A 17640-nucleotide genomic window follows, 5' to 3' on the forward strand; every position below is an offset into this window, starting at 1 on the left:
GGGCTTGTACAACATAGTTTAAAATTATTTCAGATTTTGCCCAATCTTTTCTTTTTTAAAGATGCCCTTGCTCTTGCATTTTGTTTCTTTGCCTGCTAACCTTTATCAAATTTTCTCTTAGCCCCCCAAGTGTACTTTATCACTTTTTATATTACTGTTGGGACTAGATTGGGTTGGGACATCTGGTCGGCATGGATGGGTTGGACCGAAGCGTCTGTTTCCATACTGTACATCTCTATTACTCTAATATTAAAGCTGTTTATTCATTGCATGCTTTTCCTTTAAATTATAACTTTTTTTGTACTCTATTCATCTCTGCTGTGAAGATCCTTATAGCTACTTGGTCAACTCACTGACTAATTATTTTAATATGTTAATTTGAACCAATTCCTGTCTTGTCTCACTGAACTTTTTCCGTCCAGTCCTATTTTGCAGTCCAGAACTTTGTTTTTGACAAGACTTCTTTGGTGTACTGGTATTTTTGCTGGACTAGCAATCCACTGGTCGGAGTCATATCCTGCACAAAGGATAATGATTGTGGTTTTTGGAGGTCATTTCATCTCAGCTCTAAGACATCTTTCCTCTCTTACTATTAGCACTCGCTTTGCCATTTGCTTTGGGCACCATGACTTTATGTTCGACTTAATTCTCCTCCTACTTTGTCATCTGCTTAAAGAACATACTTCACTCCTGAAGAAAAATAATTGCACCTGATATATTAAGTGTTTCTCTCGAAAGATGCTGCTAGATTGACTGAGCTTCTCCAGTATTTATTTCACATCTCTCAAAGAATTCCTCAGGATAATAACATAGAGTCAACTGTCTTAAACTCTTTCAGCTATGATCTTCCTTTTATTATAAAAGCAGCACTCTTGATTTGCACCACAAATATATCCAGCAGTGTATACCATCTGCAAATGCACTGCAGCAATTCACCATGGTTGCTTAAACAGTGCCTTCTGAATCCGTGGCACCTACCATATTAGAATGTCAAGGGTGGTAGACACAAGAGAATGTCACCGCCTTCACGTTCCACTCCAGGCCACTCACTTTGTAATATATCACCCTTCAGTGGTCACTAGGTCAAAATCCTGTAACTTTCTCCCTTAACAAGATATATTTACACAAATGGACTGCAACAGGTCAAGAAGCCAGCTCATTGCCACCTTGAGGACAACCCGGGAAGTACTGGTCCAAGCATCAAAGTCTACATCTCTTTAATGAATATGAATATAAATAAATAAATAATAAAAAAAACTTCTGTGATTATTCTCTAAACCTCATGTCAATTATTTGTCTCTATTGTCTCTATTTCACAGAGCTACAAGGGTTTGTTGGGCGGCACGGTGGCACCGTGGTGAGCAGTTAGGTACAGGCAATAAATGCTGGCCTAGCCAGCAACACCCTCATCACGAATTTAAAAGAAAACACACACTGCCAGGACAGACTGAAATTAGTAAAGTTAAAATTATCCATTATTGTTGACCTGCTGTGCATCTTTGATTATTTTGAAGATCTCTACCTCTGTTTCACTCTTGGGTGTGCAGTTTTCACAATAATACCATTTCCTTTATTCCATTCCATTGCCATTGAAATCATCTTAATGCAACCCAACACATCCTTGCATTCTGTGTCTATGATATAATATGTTTACTTCCATAATATGGGGGCAACTGCAATATTGTAATTTTCTGAATTCAGGACTTTTTTTTTCAGATTGTTCTTGGAGCCCATCACGACACCTTGTGGACACACCTTCTGTAAATGTTGTTTGGAACGAAGTTTAGACCACAGTCCACTATGCCCACTTTGTAAAGACAGCCTAAAAGTAGTAAGTTGTAGACCATACTGATTGTCTTATTGTTTTATAATGGTCACTATCTGATATTTACACACAAGTTCCATTAAAAAAGACTTGTGCATGCAATTGTGACATGAGAAAACTTCTTTATTAAGTTTCACCAATTTACATCCCCTTGACGATCTGGTATTTATTTTAAACCTTTCATGACAGTAGAAAGCTGATCTTTTTAAGCTCTATCTAATGGTCAATGAAAGTTGTTTTTGTTTTCTCCATTAGATGATTTGGAATGTCAAACTCTGAATGCAGTAGTTTGATTTGGTCAGGCCTATATTGTCATGATGTCAGCAAAACTGGCATTAATGTTATTAAAACTTATGCTCAGATTCTCATGTAAGATGGAATCTAGCACTTCAAGATCAGGACTAGCTGTCAGTATATCTTCATCACAAATAGAGGAGTAAGAGCATGCCAGTGAATACGATCTTGGCAGATCTATCCCAGGTCTCCACTCTTTTATGCCTCCTCTTCAGAGTATTCAACTCCTTTATTTCAAAGATTTATCTACGTCCTCTATAAATACTTTCAGTAATCTATCTTCCATAACACTCAATTGAAAATGCCAGACATTCAGTATTACCTGGAAAAAAATTCTTTGCATCACAATATAAAGTATGTGCCCCTTGTTTTGTAATTTCATCAGTATGTTTTGTTTTTGATCTCAGCACCTCAATAAGATTGGTATTTTTGTATTGTGGACTTGTAAACCATTGAGCTGACTTGAATTTACTCAGGCATTTCACATGGGATCTGCTCATAGGAGGCGTTTTATGACATTCTGTTTTAACCTGTTAAGAGCTAGTTGTTATCTATGTCATAAATAGACAAGTTTGCTTTCTGTAGTTCGATCTCAGCGATACTAAACAGCAATGAACATTTAATAAAAATGTGAGTCAAGATTGCCGACAAGAAGCTCTGGCAAATTGGTAATATAGTTTAGCATCACAGTAGTACAACTCCAGAGCTTGGTAAGAATTGTGCTACTGTGTTCCGTGTACTAGATTCTTTCTGTAAGGTGATATTGGACTTCATGGGAAATCCTGTTGGCTCAGCATTGGGAATTTGCAGGATAGCAGGTGTTCTGCTTAATCAGCAAAACTAATATTCCTGGGAATTGTGGAGAATTTTGAATGACAGTTGGTGGGTTCCTCTACTTGCTGTGCAAGGTTCCATCCATGCAATGGAAGAAAGAAATCAAGACTTTGTCTCACACGTCTTGATTAATGAGACTCACATTTTCTCCATGTTTTTTCAGATAATTGAATTGAAGTTCACCCAATTGTAAATGTCTCCAGGCATTAATCTACGCCTCTGGATTACTAGATTAGTAACATTACCGCAATTGCTACCAGTATTGTAACTACAATATGAAATGTATTTTTCAAGTGGCACATAATGAAATTTCTCTTTTACACAGTGCGAAATCTATTTGATTACTTAGCCATCCTCTCCTGTGCATCTCTTTCTCTCTCTTCACTCCCCTCAACCCCACAAAAAACTCTCAGAAGTACTTGTAATGTAGCCATGGACCAATTTAAATTGTATACTCCTTTGGTTGTTGACATCTTTACCTTGATGATGGGAATGCTTTACATAAGAAACCAAGTATTTTTAAAAAGTTTTTTTCTCTTCAGTATCTTGAAAATAGGAAATATGCTGTCACCTATTTGTTGGAAGAAATAATTGCAAGGTATCTTTCTGAAGAACTGTGTGAAAGGCAAAGGATTCATAATGAAGAAACTGCAGAACTTTCAAAGTAAGTTATTAATCAAAAATGTCATACTGCTAGAGATGGGATTTTGAAAAACCGATAATCCTATTGAGCATGGATTGACCTAAGGATAGCAGGGGATCATTATTACCGAATTTATTGTGAACTGCAGGATATATTTATAAAATCAATTAAGACTAAAATTTGTTGAGAAGTCAGTGGATTATTTCTATTGATGTCATTATCATAGGAGATTTTTAAATATCCAAAAATCAGGATGCGATGAGATGTCCATGGTCAATTTTTAAAGAAAAAAAGACGCTTTCAACACATTTGTAATGAAGCAAAACAAATATAGTTATGGAATTGTTGAGAAATGGTGGCCTAAGAGTTCACAGTAAGAATAGGCCATTTAACTTCATGCTTGTTGTACCATTACAAAGAACATTGCTGATTTATCTGAACTTTTGTTTTATGCAGTATTACCATAGCCTTTAATTTCCTTAGTATCCAAAAAGTAAGTATATTTAATTTGGTACTTGATCATTAACAGATTATCCACCATTCTCTTGGGTAAAGAATGCCAAATATATAATACAGCACAGAATAGGCCCTGCAGCCCTTGATGATGTATAACAATTTGAATAATCTCCTGTATTGGCACTAAATTATCAACTATTTTTAACTGTCCCCTGCATCCTAGATTCCATAACCGTGGTAGCATTTTCTCAACATCTACTTTCTACATAATCATCTTTAAAACAATAAATTCAGTATGATCATCTCCATTCTTCTGAAGTTAGGGAGCTGTAGGCTTAGTCTGTATCTATTCTGTCTCCCCACTTGCCCAACTTGTCTATATACAGGTTGTTCTCCAATAGCGCATGTTTCATCAACATGGTTTGGCTTTAATGCGATTGGTGAATTGGGGAATATTTTGAAATCGCAAACTCCTGTTGGCTATGATGCGATTCCATCCCGACTCAAGGTGTCGTGCTGTGCAGAGGAATGGATTCCACATCAATATCATCTTCTCAGTCTGCTCTCCCTTTTTTGTGATGAAGGACTTCGTAAAAGGTGCAGTATTGCACTTAGTAATTTTAGGTTCCTTCGTTGACAAATCTTCCATGAAGAAAATGGAAGAACAAAGTTGCAAGAATGTCGACAGGGGAGCATCCATGAGAATAAAATTACAGTTGGTCACCGTAAAAGACAGCCTCTAACATTTGAACAGAAGCTAAATGTTATAAAGTGTTTTGAGTGTAATGAAAGAGCATGTAATATTGTTCCTGCAATAGGAATGAAGAAATCTATGCTCTGCACCATCAGAGAAAACGCGGAAAGGATTAAAACAAGCTGCATTGCTGGAACAAGTCTGAGTGCTAGCAACTTAATGAGAAAACCAACAAAGGAACTTGAGATGGAGCAGCTTCTAAGTGTGTGGATAGAAGGTCAATCAAAAAAGCAATCTGGAACTACCTTTCTCACTGTAAAACAGAAAGCCTTATCAATTTATGAGGACGTAAGGGCAAAAACTGAAAATCCTGCAGATGTGCCTGACTTCAGCGCCAGTAGTGAGTTTGCTGATTTAAGAACACTATGCTTTTCATAACACAGTTAAGCTGCCAGTATAAATGAAGAATTGCATTGTCATTTCCTTTGGTGGTGAAAAAATTGATTGAGGAAGATGGCTACACCTTAGATCAAATCTTCAATTTGGACAAGACCGGTTTGTACCAGAAGTGAATGCCATCCAGAACCTACATTGCCAAGAATGAAGCACACTCTCCAGGCTATAACGTTGCAAAGGATCAGATGACTGTTGGGTGCTAATGCTAGTGGAGACCTAGAGCTTAAGCCTGCAGTGGTGTATCACTGTGCTAAGCTGCGAGCCTTGAAAAGTTACCTTCAGGCCACTCTGGGTGTCTACTTCAGGCCAAGCAAAAGAGGTTGGATGACAGGGAATTTTTTTTCTAAACTTATTGTTGATATTTTCGAGGATGTTTTTTGAAATTATTGCAGGAGAAAACATTTGGATTTTAAGATTCTGCTCATTCTGGACAATGCACCAAGTCGTCCTCCCACCAAACGTGAGCTTTCTGAAAACATCAAAGTCTATTTCTACCTCTGAACACAACCTCTCTCATTCAACCCATGAGCCAGGGTGCAATAGCAACTTTTAAAGCTTATTTTTTAAGGGGGACATTCAAGAAGCTGATTGCAGCTACTGAGGGGGATAATGAGGTAAGTGTTCTTCAATTTTGGAAGAGCTTTAATATTAAGAATGCAAATGATATCATTGTGGAAGCCTGCAGTTATGTCAGTAAGGACTGCTTACATGCAGTTTTGTGGAAGCTTCTCCTAGATTTTCTTCATGATTTTAAAGGCACTGAACAATCAGAGGAGCAATCAAAGGACGTTGTGATGCTCTTGCAAAGCAAATTGGATTTGAAGAAGTGGAGACTAAGGATGTCAAATAGCTGACTTTTAACAACTTGTTGCTGCAGGGGAAATTGAGGCTCGGGATGAAGATGATGAGGCCCAGAATGCAGTAACACAAGAACTTTCCACTTCTCTTATGTCTTCTATTCTGAAGAAGTTGAGAAGTGGTTACAGCTCTGAGATGACAATGACTAGAATTCAGCAGGATAACAGTTTGTGGCATAAAGTCTTATCTGGCACTCTGTAAACAACTTCTTGAAAGAAGAAAGATAGTAAAGCACCAAAACCTAGATACCTTTTTTAAGCCAACCTCCAAGGAACAATGAACCACAGCAGTCCACTTCTGGACAAAATACTTTATTTTGTCATAAGCTTGCACTCAACTGCTCCTGAAAGTAATGATGATGCCGATGATGACCTTCAGCCCTGTCTTAAACAGTATGGTAACTCAGCAAACTCAGAAACCCTTTAGTGTTATATTTTAATGAAATAATACAATAAATTTATGACTAACATTTATCTAGACTGTGTTATTGTTTGTTTTAGGCTAACTAGTATTTTTGTTTTGATCTTTACTGATATTTTTGGTGGTGCGCTCCTAAACCTGTTTTTCCCATAGGCCTCAAAATTTCTATTGTACAATTTTCTATAACATGAGGTTGCATGAGAACACAATTACTACGTTACAGCAGAACAGATTATACTTTAATTTCTTTTCATCCTCACTACTAGTATTCCCATCTAACTTTGTATCATTAATGGCCTTGAATATGTTGCTGTCAGTCTTCTCATTTAAGTCAATTGTATGTTTATAAGTTAATGTGGAATATCACAGATGTACAGCATGGAAACACCCTTCAGTCCAACTCATCCATACTGACCAGATATCCTGAATTAATCTAGTCCCATTTGCCAGCATTTGACCACATCACTCCAAACCCTTCCTACTATGTTCCCATTCAGATGTCTTTTAAATGTTGCAATTGTATCAGTTGCTACCACTTCCTCTGGCAGCTCATTCCATGCACACGCCAACTCTGTTTAAAAAGTTGCCCCTTAGGTCCTTTTTAAATCTTTTCCCCTCTTACCATAAACCTATGCTCTCCAGTTTTGGTCTCCCCAACTCTAGGGTAGATACCTTGTCTATTTAGGCGAAAGTGAGGACTGCAGATGCTGGAGATCAAACTCTAGATTAGAGTGGTGCTGGAAAAGCGCAGCAGGTCAGACAGCATCCGAGGAGCAGAAAAATCGACATTTCGGGCAGGTGCCCTTCACCAGGAATGAGGCTGGGAGCCTCTGGGGTGGAGATAAATGGGAGGGGATGGTGCTGGGGAGAAGGTAGCTAAGAGTGCAATAGGTGGAAGGAGGTGGGGATGACGGTGATAGGTCGGAGAGGAGGGTGGAGCAGATAGGTGGGATGGAAAATTGGCAGGTAGGACAGGTCAGGAGAATGGTGCTGAGGTGGAAGATTGGAACTGGGGTAAGGTGGGGGGAGGGGAAATGAAACTGGTGAAGTCCACACTGATGCCCTGGGATTGAAGTGTTCCGTGGCTGAAAATGAGGCATTCTCCCTCCAGGCGTCAGGTGGTGAGGAAGTGGTGTTGGAGGAGGCCCAGGACTTGCATGTTCTTAGCAGATTGGGAGGGGGAGTTGAAATGTTGGGCCACAGGTGGTGGGGTTGATTGATGCGGGTGTCCTGGAGATGTTCACTAAAGCGCTCTGTGAGAAGGTGTCCAGTCTCCCCAATATGGAGGAGACAGCATCAGGAGCAATGGATACAGTAAGTGACATTTGTCGAAGTGCAGATGAAACTTTGGATGTGGAAGGTTCCTTTGGGGCCTTGGATGGAGGTGAGGAGGGGAGGTGTTGACGCAGGTTTTGCAATTCCTGTGGTGGTAGTGGGGGGTCTGTTTGTAGGTGGCTAAAGTGTCGGCGCATGATGTGGTTTATGCGAAGGTTGGTAGGGTGGAAGGTGAGCACCAGGGGCGTTCTGTCCTTGTTACGGTTGGAGGGGTGGGGTTTGAGGGCAGATGTGCGGGCTGTGGATGAGATGTGTTGGAGGGCACCTTCAACCACGTGGGAAGGGAAATTACGGTCTCTAAAGAAGGAGGCCATCTGGTGTGTTCTGTGGTGGAACTGGTCCTCGGAGCAGATACAGTGGAGGCGAAGGAATTGGGAATACGGGATAGCAATTTTACAGGAGGTAGGGTGGGAAGAGGTGTAATCCAGGTAGCTATGGGAGTCCGTGGGTTTGTAAAAAATGTTAGTGTTGAGTTGCTCATCATTGGAGATGGAGATGGTCGGAGTGGAATGTGCTGGTGAAGTTGATGAACTGCTCAGCATGAGGTGGCACTGACGCAGTCATCAATGTAGCGGAGAAAGAGATGGGAAGTGGTGCCAGTGTTACTACAGAAGATGGACAGTTCTACGTTGCTAACAAAGAGACGGGTGTAGCTGAGGCCCGTGCGGGTGCCCATGGCTACCCCTTTCGTCTGGAGGAAGTGGGAGGATTTGAAGGAGAAACCGTTGAGGGTGAGGACCAGTTCAGCCAAACGAATGAGTGTCAGTGGAAGGGTACTAGTGGCAATGTCTATTTACCCTATCTTTGCCCATCCATGACTTTATAAACCTCTTTAAGGTCACCCCTCAGCATCTGGCACTCTAGGGAAAAAAAGCCCCAGCCTATACAGCCTCTCCCTATAGCTCAAACCTGCCAATGCTGGCAACATTCTTGTAAATCTTTTCTGAATCCTGTTGAGTTTCGCAACAACCTTCTGTGATGCACATTTAATTTGTACAAGTTACCACCTTCCAACTCTGCAATATCCCATTTATTCCAAGTGTTTTCTGTCTGTTAATCAATCCTTTGTTGCTGCTGGTATGTTATTCCCAATCCTGAGTCCTAATTTTGTATAACCTGTGAATGGCCCCTTCATCCAGTGCTTTGTTTATTCAAATGCACTTCGTCATAAAGTTTGCTCCCCCCTATTGTTCTGACTCCACAAATCTGACCATTCTCTTTCAAAAGTCCATGTTAACTCTGCTTCAGCTTTGAGGTTAAAGTCTCCATGCATGGACTTAGCATTTTGCCTACTACTAATAGGATAATTGACCTCCTATTTTCAGCCTCATCTCAAATAACAGAATATGTTTGTTATCTTGTAATCCTTGGAAACTGTTTGACAAACGAAGGGATTCTGGCAAATCAAAACGGATGTATCTGTTATTTCTGGAACTCTGAATATTGAAATCTTATGTTACATGTTATTTATTGGGCTCAGGAAATGTTACAGTTTGGATCCATCAGTTTTAGTGCTATTTCTTCTATTGATTATTTTCAGTTCTTTGTCCTTGCTAGATTCTTGGTTATCCATTATTTTGGAAGGAGTAACAGGAATACAGAGTACACGGTTAATGATAAGATTCTTCGTAATGTAGGTGAGCAGAGAGACCTCTGTGTCCAGATACATCGATCCCTGAAAGTTGCCACCCACGTTGATAGGGTTGTTAAGAAGGCATATGGTGTGTTTGCTTTTATCGGTAGAGGGATTGAGTTCGGAACTCAATTTGGTGCAGCCGCATTCAGAGTATTGCGGACAGTTCTAGTCACTGCACTATTGGAAGGATGTGGAAGCTTTGGAAAGGGTTTGGAGGAGATTTACTAGGATGTTGCCTGGTATGGCGGGAAGGTCTTATGTGGAAAGGCTGAGGGATTTGAGGCTGTTTTCATTAGAGAGTAGAAGGTTGATAGGTGACTTAATTGAGACATATAAGTTCATCAGAGGGTTAGATAGATTCCTCAGTAGGTGATGGCTAGCACGAGGGAACATAGCTTTAAATTGAGAGGTGATAGATGTAGGACAGATTTCAGAGGTAATTTCTTTACTCGGAGTAGATGATGTGTGGAATGCATTGCCTGCAACAGTAGTAGATTCGCCAACTATTAGAGCATTTAAACAGTTAGGTATATGGATGAGAATGCAATAGTGTAGGTTAGTTGGGCATCAGATTGGTTTCACAGGTCAGCACACCATCGAGGGCCAAAGGAATTGTACTGCACTGTTATGTTCTATGTTCTATCTGAAGAGTCGCTGGACCCAAAATGTTAATTCTGCTTTCTCTCCACACATGCTGCTAGACTAGTTGAATTTCTCTAGCACTTTATATATTTTTAAATTTTTTAAGGTGCTTGACAGTGGAGGTGTGAGCAGTTGTTTCCCCTTCTTCTAGGACAAGAGAGTGTATTTGGAGTAAGGAAGTAATACCCATTAATACATGAGATGGAACAACCTTTCTGAGGATAGTGAATCTGTGGAATTCTTTACCACAGCTAACCAGAGATTGTCATATTTAAAGCTGAGATGAACATATTTTCAGTGAGTGGAATTGAGTTACTTGGAAAAGGTGAAAATGCCATGAGGAATTCAGATAATCTATTATCACATTGAATGTTGGAGTGGATTTGATGATTTGAATGTTTTGCTTCTGTTTACGCATTTTATGGTACAATCAATGTTGGAATGGTTCTAATAGGAGCAATGTGATAACAACCAAATGATCTATTTTAGTGCTGGTGGTCAGAGAATAAATGTCTAAGACAAGACCTTCAGCCTTGTGCCATGAGTGAATACAGCGCTCCCCCCGATACTGGAGTTTCTGTCTAAACTTTGAGCTTAAGTCTCTGGAACAGGACCTCAACCCACACCTTTCTCTCTGTTACGAGAGTGCTACCACTGAACTAAAGCAGGTGTCATTAGGTCTTTTGGTTATTTATTAGCATTGTTATGTGAGGGTTAAACATGTTCAATTTATTGTAGCATATTGTCATTGAATAATTAAAGGTTACATTTCTTTATCATTTATTCTTCAGTCTGTTTAGCTCTGCTCTTGTTTACCATTTTCCTTGTAAAATCATTTGAATGTACCAGATGTCGTATTATGTTGTGAACAAAGACTGTTTAGAAGTGTCAATGACAATGGAAATGTAAGTTTAGTAAGGGATCAGATTATATTTTAATATATTTACTTGCATGGGGATATTAACCTTTCAATGCATGGTTTACATTAGATTACTTAGTGTGGAAACAGGCCCTACGGCCCAACAAGGCCACACCGACCCTCCGAAGAGCAACCCACTTAGACCCATTCCCCTACATGTACCCCTTCATCTAATACTCTGGGAAGTTTAGTACGGGCAACTTAGCATGGCCAAATCACCTAGCCAGCACATCTTTGGACTATGGGAGGAAACCAGAGCAGCCGGATGGAGGAAACCCACGCAGACACGGGCAGAATGTGCAAACTCCACGCAGGCAGTCTGCCTGAGACAATAATGTAATTGAAGCTTCTGCCTGCGGCGGGAATTGAACCCGGGTCTCTGGCGCTGTGAGGCAGCAGTGCTAACCAGTGTGCTGCCATGCTGCCCACTATTATTAGCTGTGTAAATTGTATAACAGATTTGTATAATATGGGATTAAAGTTATACAGCGCGTCTTGTATTTGGAATAAGGAATTTAGTTTTATACCTGATGTCCTTGCAGTTCCTGTTTTATTTCAGGAGGTGGTCCTTCTGTAATATTGCTGAAAGCCTTCTGTAACCTAATTGCATCTCTTTCCTATGGAAAATGAAGACACAACTGATTATCTCTGTAACATATGAAATGCAAGTGTCCATTAAGGTTTTGTTGTTAATCAGTTTTCTTCTAGAAGCAGAGAAAACATGAAAGTATATTTTGGTATTGATTATCATTTATATTCAACTTTGTCCGAAAATAAAGATCCTATAATGTTAATTCATAGAATTTGCCAGTTTTTCATTTGTAGATATTTTTAACTTTTTCTCATGTAATTATAGTGTGGTTGCAATATCAAATTCTTTCATGGGAAAGTAGGTTCTGAAGAAAGGATCTGAAAGAATTTAAGACGTTGTGAAATATTGAGTCCTACTTCTTTTTTCTTTTCCAGTTTGACCAAAAATGTTCCCATCTTTGTGTGCACTATGGCGTACCCTACTGTGCCTTGTCCTCTTCATATTTTTGAGCCACGGTATAGGCTTATGATTCGAAGATGTATTGAGACTGGTACAAAACAATTTGGAATGTGCACCAGTGACGCACATAATGGGTATGTTGTAAACTCATTGTGACTAGTGTTTTCAAGTTATTTCCAATCAGCCCTTGTAACAGGATCTTAAGTCAAAATACCAGCCAATAATGTAATTGAAGCTTAGTGTTATGTTGTGTATGATTGTATTTTTGATTCTAAAGAATTCTGTAGGAAAATCTACAAATAAAAGGAGCTAGTATTGTGAGAAATTTTCACTGTGCAAATTATAACAGTATTTAATTGTAAATGAACATTTCTTGGATTGAGAAAAACAAGCTTGCATTTCAGGATATGATCATTTAAAAAATGTAATTCATCAAGGAATGTCACAAACATTAAAGCACTTAAGTGAACATAGTCTTTTCTAGTGGTGGTGAAAACTCCTTCTTTGGAGAGAAATGAAATCGTAGGCCTATAAAAGTTTCCAGATTATGCGAAAATTAGAGGATACCTAATACTGTTATGAGGCTAGAAAGGTTGAGGGATCTTTGATCTGCTGGGGGTTTGGGCTCAAGTGTCTCCAAATCTAATGTGAAACAATTTTGTTTTCTTAAAATCAATAGTACCCATAATCTGAATGGAGGTTGGCTCAGTGTCATTTAGAGCAAAGCATTTTGGAATAAAGCCCTAACTAATTCTAACATTGTTATGTCACACACATACTTAGTGGCTAACAAAAGATCGATGCTTATACGGATATCTGCAGCTCCCCCTCCTGTGATCCTGAAGAAGGGTTAGTACCCAAAATGTTGACTTCTCCACTTCCTGATGCTGTCTAGCTTGCTGTGTTCTTCCAGCCTCCTGTTTGTCTACTAGTGTAGATGCATCAGTTGGTATTGTGGGCGGCATGGTGGCACAGTGGTTAGCACTGCTGCCTCACAGCGCCAGAGACCCGGGTTCAATTCCTGCCTCAGGCGACTGACAGTGTGTGGAGTTTGCACGTTCTCCCCGTGTCTGCGTGGGTTTCCTCCGGGTGCTCCAGGTTCCTCCCACAGTCCAAAGATGTGCAGGTCAGGTGAATTGGCCATGCTAAATTGCCCGTAGTGTTAGATAAGGGGTAAATGTAGGGGTATGGGTGGGTTGCGCTTCAGCGGGTCGGTGTGGACTTGTTGGGCTGAATGGCCTGTTTCCATACTGTAAGTAATCTAATCTAATTACCGTAGAATCTATAATGCTATTAAATTGTTCATGCAGTGGCCCAATGTTTCAAAAAAAGTTAATGTAAAGTTCAGCAGAATTGCAGAATTGTCATATCACAAAATATAACTTATTACTGTAGATTATAAAATATTATTTAAAAATTCTTAATAGATCAATGGAGACAGTGGCAGATATTTTAAGACAATATTTCAGAATACTCAAGTATATTTTTATTATAATGAGAAATTTTAAAGAGAAGACTTGCCATCTGCAGTTAAATCAAGTTAAGGAAAATATCAAACTTGAAGTGAAAGCAAATAACTGTGCAAAGATGCAGTGTGGGTCAGAATATAAAAAGCACAGATTTATTAAAAGATTAATCAGGCTGAAGAAGCAATTGCTTGATAATGAGAGTTTCTACAGGTGCTTAAGAAGGAAATGAGTATGTAAAGTTGGTAGTCTAGAAAGTGAAAATGTGAAGTTAACAGTAGATAATAAGGAAATATCAGATGCAATGGTAAAATATTTGCCTGTTTCTTCATGATAGCGGATATGGAAACCTTCCAATAGCTGTTGTAAATCAGGCAGAGGAAGGGCAAAGGGAATATTAAAACTATATTAATGAGGGAAGAGATACTAAGCAAACTGGAGCTTGTAGTTTTCCCGGTCCAGACAGACTTCCATCTTAAGGCTTAAATGAAGTTGCTAATGAAGTAGATCCATTAATTTTACAATTTTTTTTCCCCTGGATTCCATGTTTCCATTAGATTAAAAAGCAGCACATATAATCCCTCTATTTAAGACAGACAGACAGTATACTAAAAGCAACCTAGCTTGGTATATGTCATGCAGAAGTGTGAGAAGCAATCATTGAAGAATGTGTAGCAAGGCAGTTAATAAAATCTCCAATATAACAAAACAGTCAGTATTTTATGTGAAGGGGAAATCATATTTCACAAATTTATTAGACTTTTTTGAAGGGTGTATAGTACTTGGAATTAGAGTGTATTTGATGAGGTGCCTTATCAAATGCTGTTGCAGAAACTAATAGGCTCAATTGATTATTGGCTGGCTGCAAATAATATGCATAAATAGGTCTTTTAGCAGATATACTCCTACTGGTGTTCATGTTTTTTACAATTTATATCAATAACTTAGATGAAGGGAAGCAAAGGTTTGCAGTTAAATTTGTCTTCTTCACAATAGTTTCTGTATATCTTGGTGTTGTCTTCAATGAGGCTGCAGATGGATATAGATTAGTTAAATGAGTCGTCAAAATCTGGTAGTGGAAGTAACATGGGCAAATGTAAAGTTAATTATTCTGGAAGAATGAAATAAGTTATTACTTCAGTATAGAATGACTGCTGAAATTTAAGGTGCCCATGGATTTGCATATGTGAATCAGTGCTGTGTACAGGTACAGCATTTAGTCAAAAAAGGCTAATGGAATGCGATACTTCATTACAAGAGGAATTGAACATAAAAATAAGAATGTTGTGCTTCAGCTTTATAACCATTAATGAGGCCTCAGACTCGTAGAGATATACACACGGAAACAGACCCTTCGGTCCAACTTGTCCATGCCGACGAGACATCCCAGCCCAATCTTGTCCCACCTGCCAGCAGCCAACCCATACCCTCCAAAACCTTCGTATTCCAACCTGGCAACGTCCTTAAATCTTTTCTGAACCCTTTCAAGTTTCACAACATCCTTCCGATAAGGAGACCACAATTGCACGCAGCATTCCAAAAGTGGCCTAACTAATGTCCTGCACAGCCACAACATGACCTCCTAACTCCTGTACTCAATGCTCTGACCAATAAAGGAAAGCATACCAAATGCCGCCTTCACTATCCTATCTACCTACAACTCCACTTTCAAGGAGCTGTGAACCTGCACTGCAAGGTCTCTTCATTCAATAACACTCCCTAGGACCTTACCATTAAGGGTATAAGTCCTGCTAAGATTTGCTTTCCCAAAATGCAGCATCTCGCATTTATCTAAATTAAACTCCATTGGCCCATCTGATCACCTGTTGCAATCTGAAGTAACCTCCTTCGCTGTCCACTACACTTCCAGTTTTAGTGTCATCTGCAAACTTACTAACTGTACCTCTTATGCTTGCATCCAAATCATTTATGTAAATGACAAAAAGTAATGGACCCAATGCCGATCCGTGTGACACTCTACTGGTCACAGGACTTCAGTTGAGAAACAGCCCTCCACCATCATCCTCTGTCATCTACCTTTGAGCGAATTCTGTATCCAAATGGCTAGTTCTCCCTGTATTCCATGAGATCTAACCTTGCCAATCAGTCTTCCCTGGGGAACCGTGTCGAACACCTTACTGAAGTCCGTATAGATTATGTCCACTGCTCTGCCCTCCTCAATCCTCTGTTACTTCTTCAAAAAACTCAGTCAAGTTTGTGAGACATGAATGTCCATGCACAAAGCCATGTTGACTATCCCTAATCAACCCTTGCCTTTCCAAATACATGTACATCCTGTCCCTCAGGATTCCCTCTGACAACTTGCCCACCACTGACATCAGGCTCACTAGTCTATAGTTCTCTATCTTGTCCTTACCACCCTTCTTAAACAGTGGCACCACGTGAGTCCATCTCCAGTCTCTGGCACCTCACCTGTGACTATCAATGATACAAATATCTCAGCAAGAGGCCCAGCAATCACTTTTCTAGTTTCCCACAGTGTTCTGGGATACACCTGATCAGGTCCTGAGAGTTTATCCATTTTTGTGTTTCAAGACATCCAGCACTTCCTCCTTTTAATATGGACATTTTTAAAAATGTTACCATGTATTTCCCTACAGCTTATATCTTTGTCCTTTTTCACAGTAAATACTGATGCAAAATACTTGTTTAAATCTCCCCCATCTCCTGTGGCTCCACGCAAAATCTGTCTCGCTGATCTTTTGAGGGGCCCTATTCTCTCCTAGTTACCCTTTTGTCCTTGATGTATTTTAAAGCTATCTCATGTCCCCTTTTGCCCACCTGATTTCCCTCTTAAGTATACTCTTACTGCTTTATACTTTTTCTAAGGATTCTCTTGATCTCTGCTGTCTATACCTGACATATGCTTCCTTCTTTTGCTTAACCAAACACTCAATTTCTTTAGTCATCCAGCATTCCCTACATCTATCAACCTTTCCTTTCACCCTAACAGGAATATACTGTCTCTGAACTCTCGTTATCTCATTTCTGTAGGCTTCCCACTTTCCAGCCGTCCCTTTACCTGCAAACATCTGTCCCCAATCAGCTTTTGAAAGTTCTTGCCTTATACGTCAAAATGAGCCTTCCTCCAATTTAAAACTTCAACTTTTAGATCTGATCTATCCTTTTCCATCACTATTTTAAAATGAATAGAATTATGGTCACTGGCCCCAAAGTGCTCCCCCACTGACACCTCAGTCACCTGCCCTGCCTTATTTCCCAAGAGCAGGTCAAGCTTTGCACCTTCTCTAGTAGGAGAAAGTGAGGACTGTAGATGCTGGAAATTAGAGCTGGAAAAGCACAGCAGGTCAGGCAGCATCCAAGGAGCAGGAGAATCGGCGTTTCGGGCATGAGATTCCTGAAGAAGGGCTCATGCCCGAAACATCGATTCTCCTGCTCCTTGGATGCTGTCTGATCTGCGCTTTTCCAGCAACACATTTTCAGCACCTTCTCTAGTAGGTACATTCACATCCTGAATCAGAAAATTTTCTTGTACACTCTTAACAAATTCCTCTCCATCTAAACTCTTAACACAATGGCAGGCCCAGTCTATGTTTGGAAAGTTAAAATCGCCTGCCATAAACCCCTATTATCCTTACAGATAGCTGAGATCTCCTTACAAATTTGTTTCTCGATTTCCCTCTGACTATTAGGGGGTGTAGTATACAATCCCAATAAGGTGATCTTCCATTTCTTATTTCAGTTCTACCCAAATAACTTCCCTGGGTGTATTTCCAGGAACATCCTCCCTCAGTACAGCTGTAATGGCATCCCTTATCAAAAACCCACTCCCCCTCCTCCTTTGCCTCCCTTTGTATTCTTCCTGTAGCATTTGTGTCCTGGAACATAAAGCTGCCATTCCTGAACCACATTTCTGTAATTGCTACGATGTCCCAGACCCATGTTCCTAACCATGCCGTGAGTTCACCTGCCTTCCCTGTTAGGCCTCTTGCATTGAAATAAGTGCAGTTTAACTCTATCAGTCCTATCTTGATCTCTGCTTTGTCCCTGACTGTTTGACTCACTACTTTTCTCAATTGTACCCGTCTCAGATTGATCTCATTTCCTTACTATCTGTCTGCTTCCCCTCCCCGTCTGCTTCCCCCCCCCCCCCCCCCCCACCCCAACAACCGTACTAATTTAAAACCAT

At 39.9% G+C, this 17640-nt stretch overlaps 1 protein-coding gene across 1 annotated transcript in view; it reads left to right on the forward strand.

Annotated features, from left to right (window-relative positions):
- The window catches only part of LOC132819200 (LON peptidase N-terminal domain and RING finger protein 1-like), a 49832-nt gene that overhangs the window by 17393 nt on the left and 14799 nt on the right, over nt 1–17640 (forward strand). Inside the window, exons 7-9 of the mRNA XM_060830655.1 lie at nt 1717–1831; nt 3496–3617; nt 11979–12137. Coding sequence (XP_060686638.1) covers nt 1717–1831; nt 3496–3617; nt 11979–12137 — 396 coding nt within the window. The remainder of the gene's footprint in view (nt 1–1716; nt 1832–3495; nt 3618–11978; nt 12138–17640) is intronic.

The sequence above is a fragment of the Hemiscyllium ocellatum genome, chromosome 1 (genome assembly GCF_020745735.1).
Source record: "Hemiscyllium ocellatum isolate sHemOce1 chromosome 1, sHemOce1.pat.X.cur, whole genome shotgun sequence".
NCBI lineage: Eukaryota > Metazoa > Chordata > Chondrichthyes > Orectolobiformes > Hemiscylliidae > Hemiscyllium > Hemiscyllium ocellatum.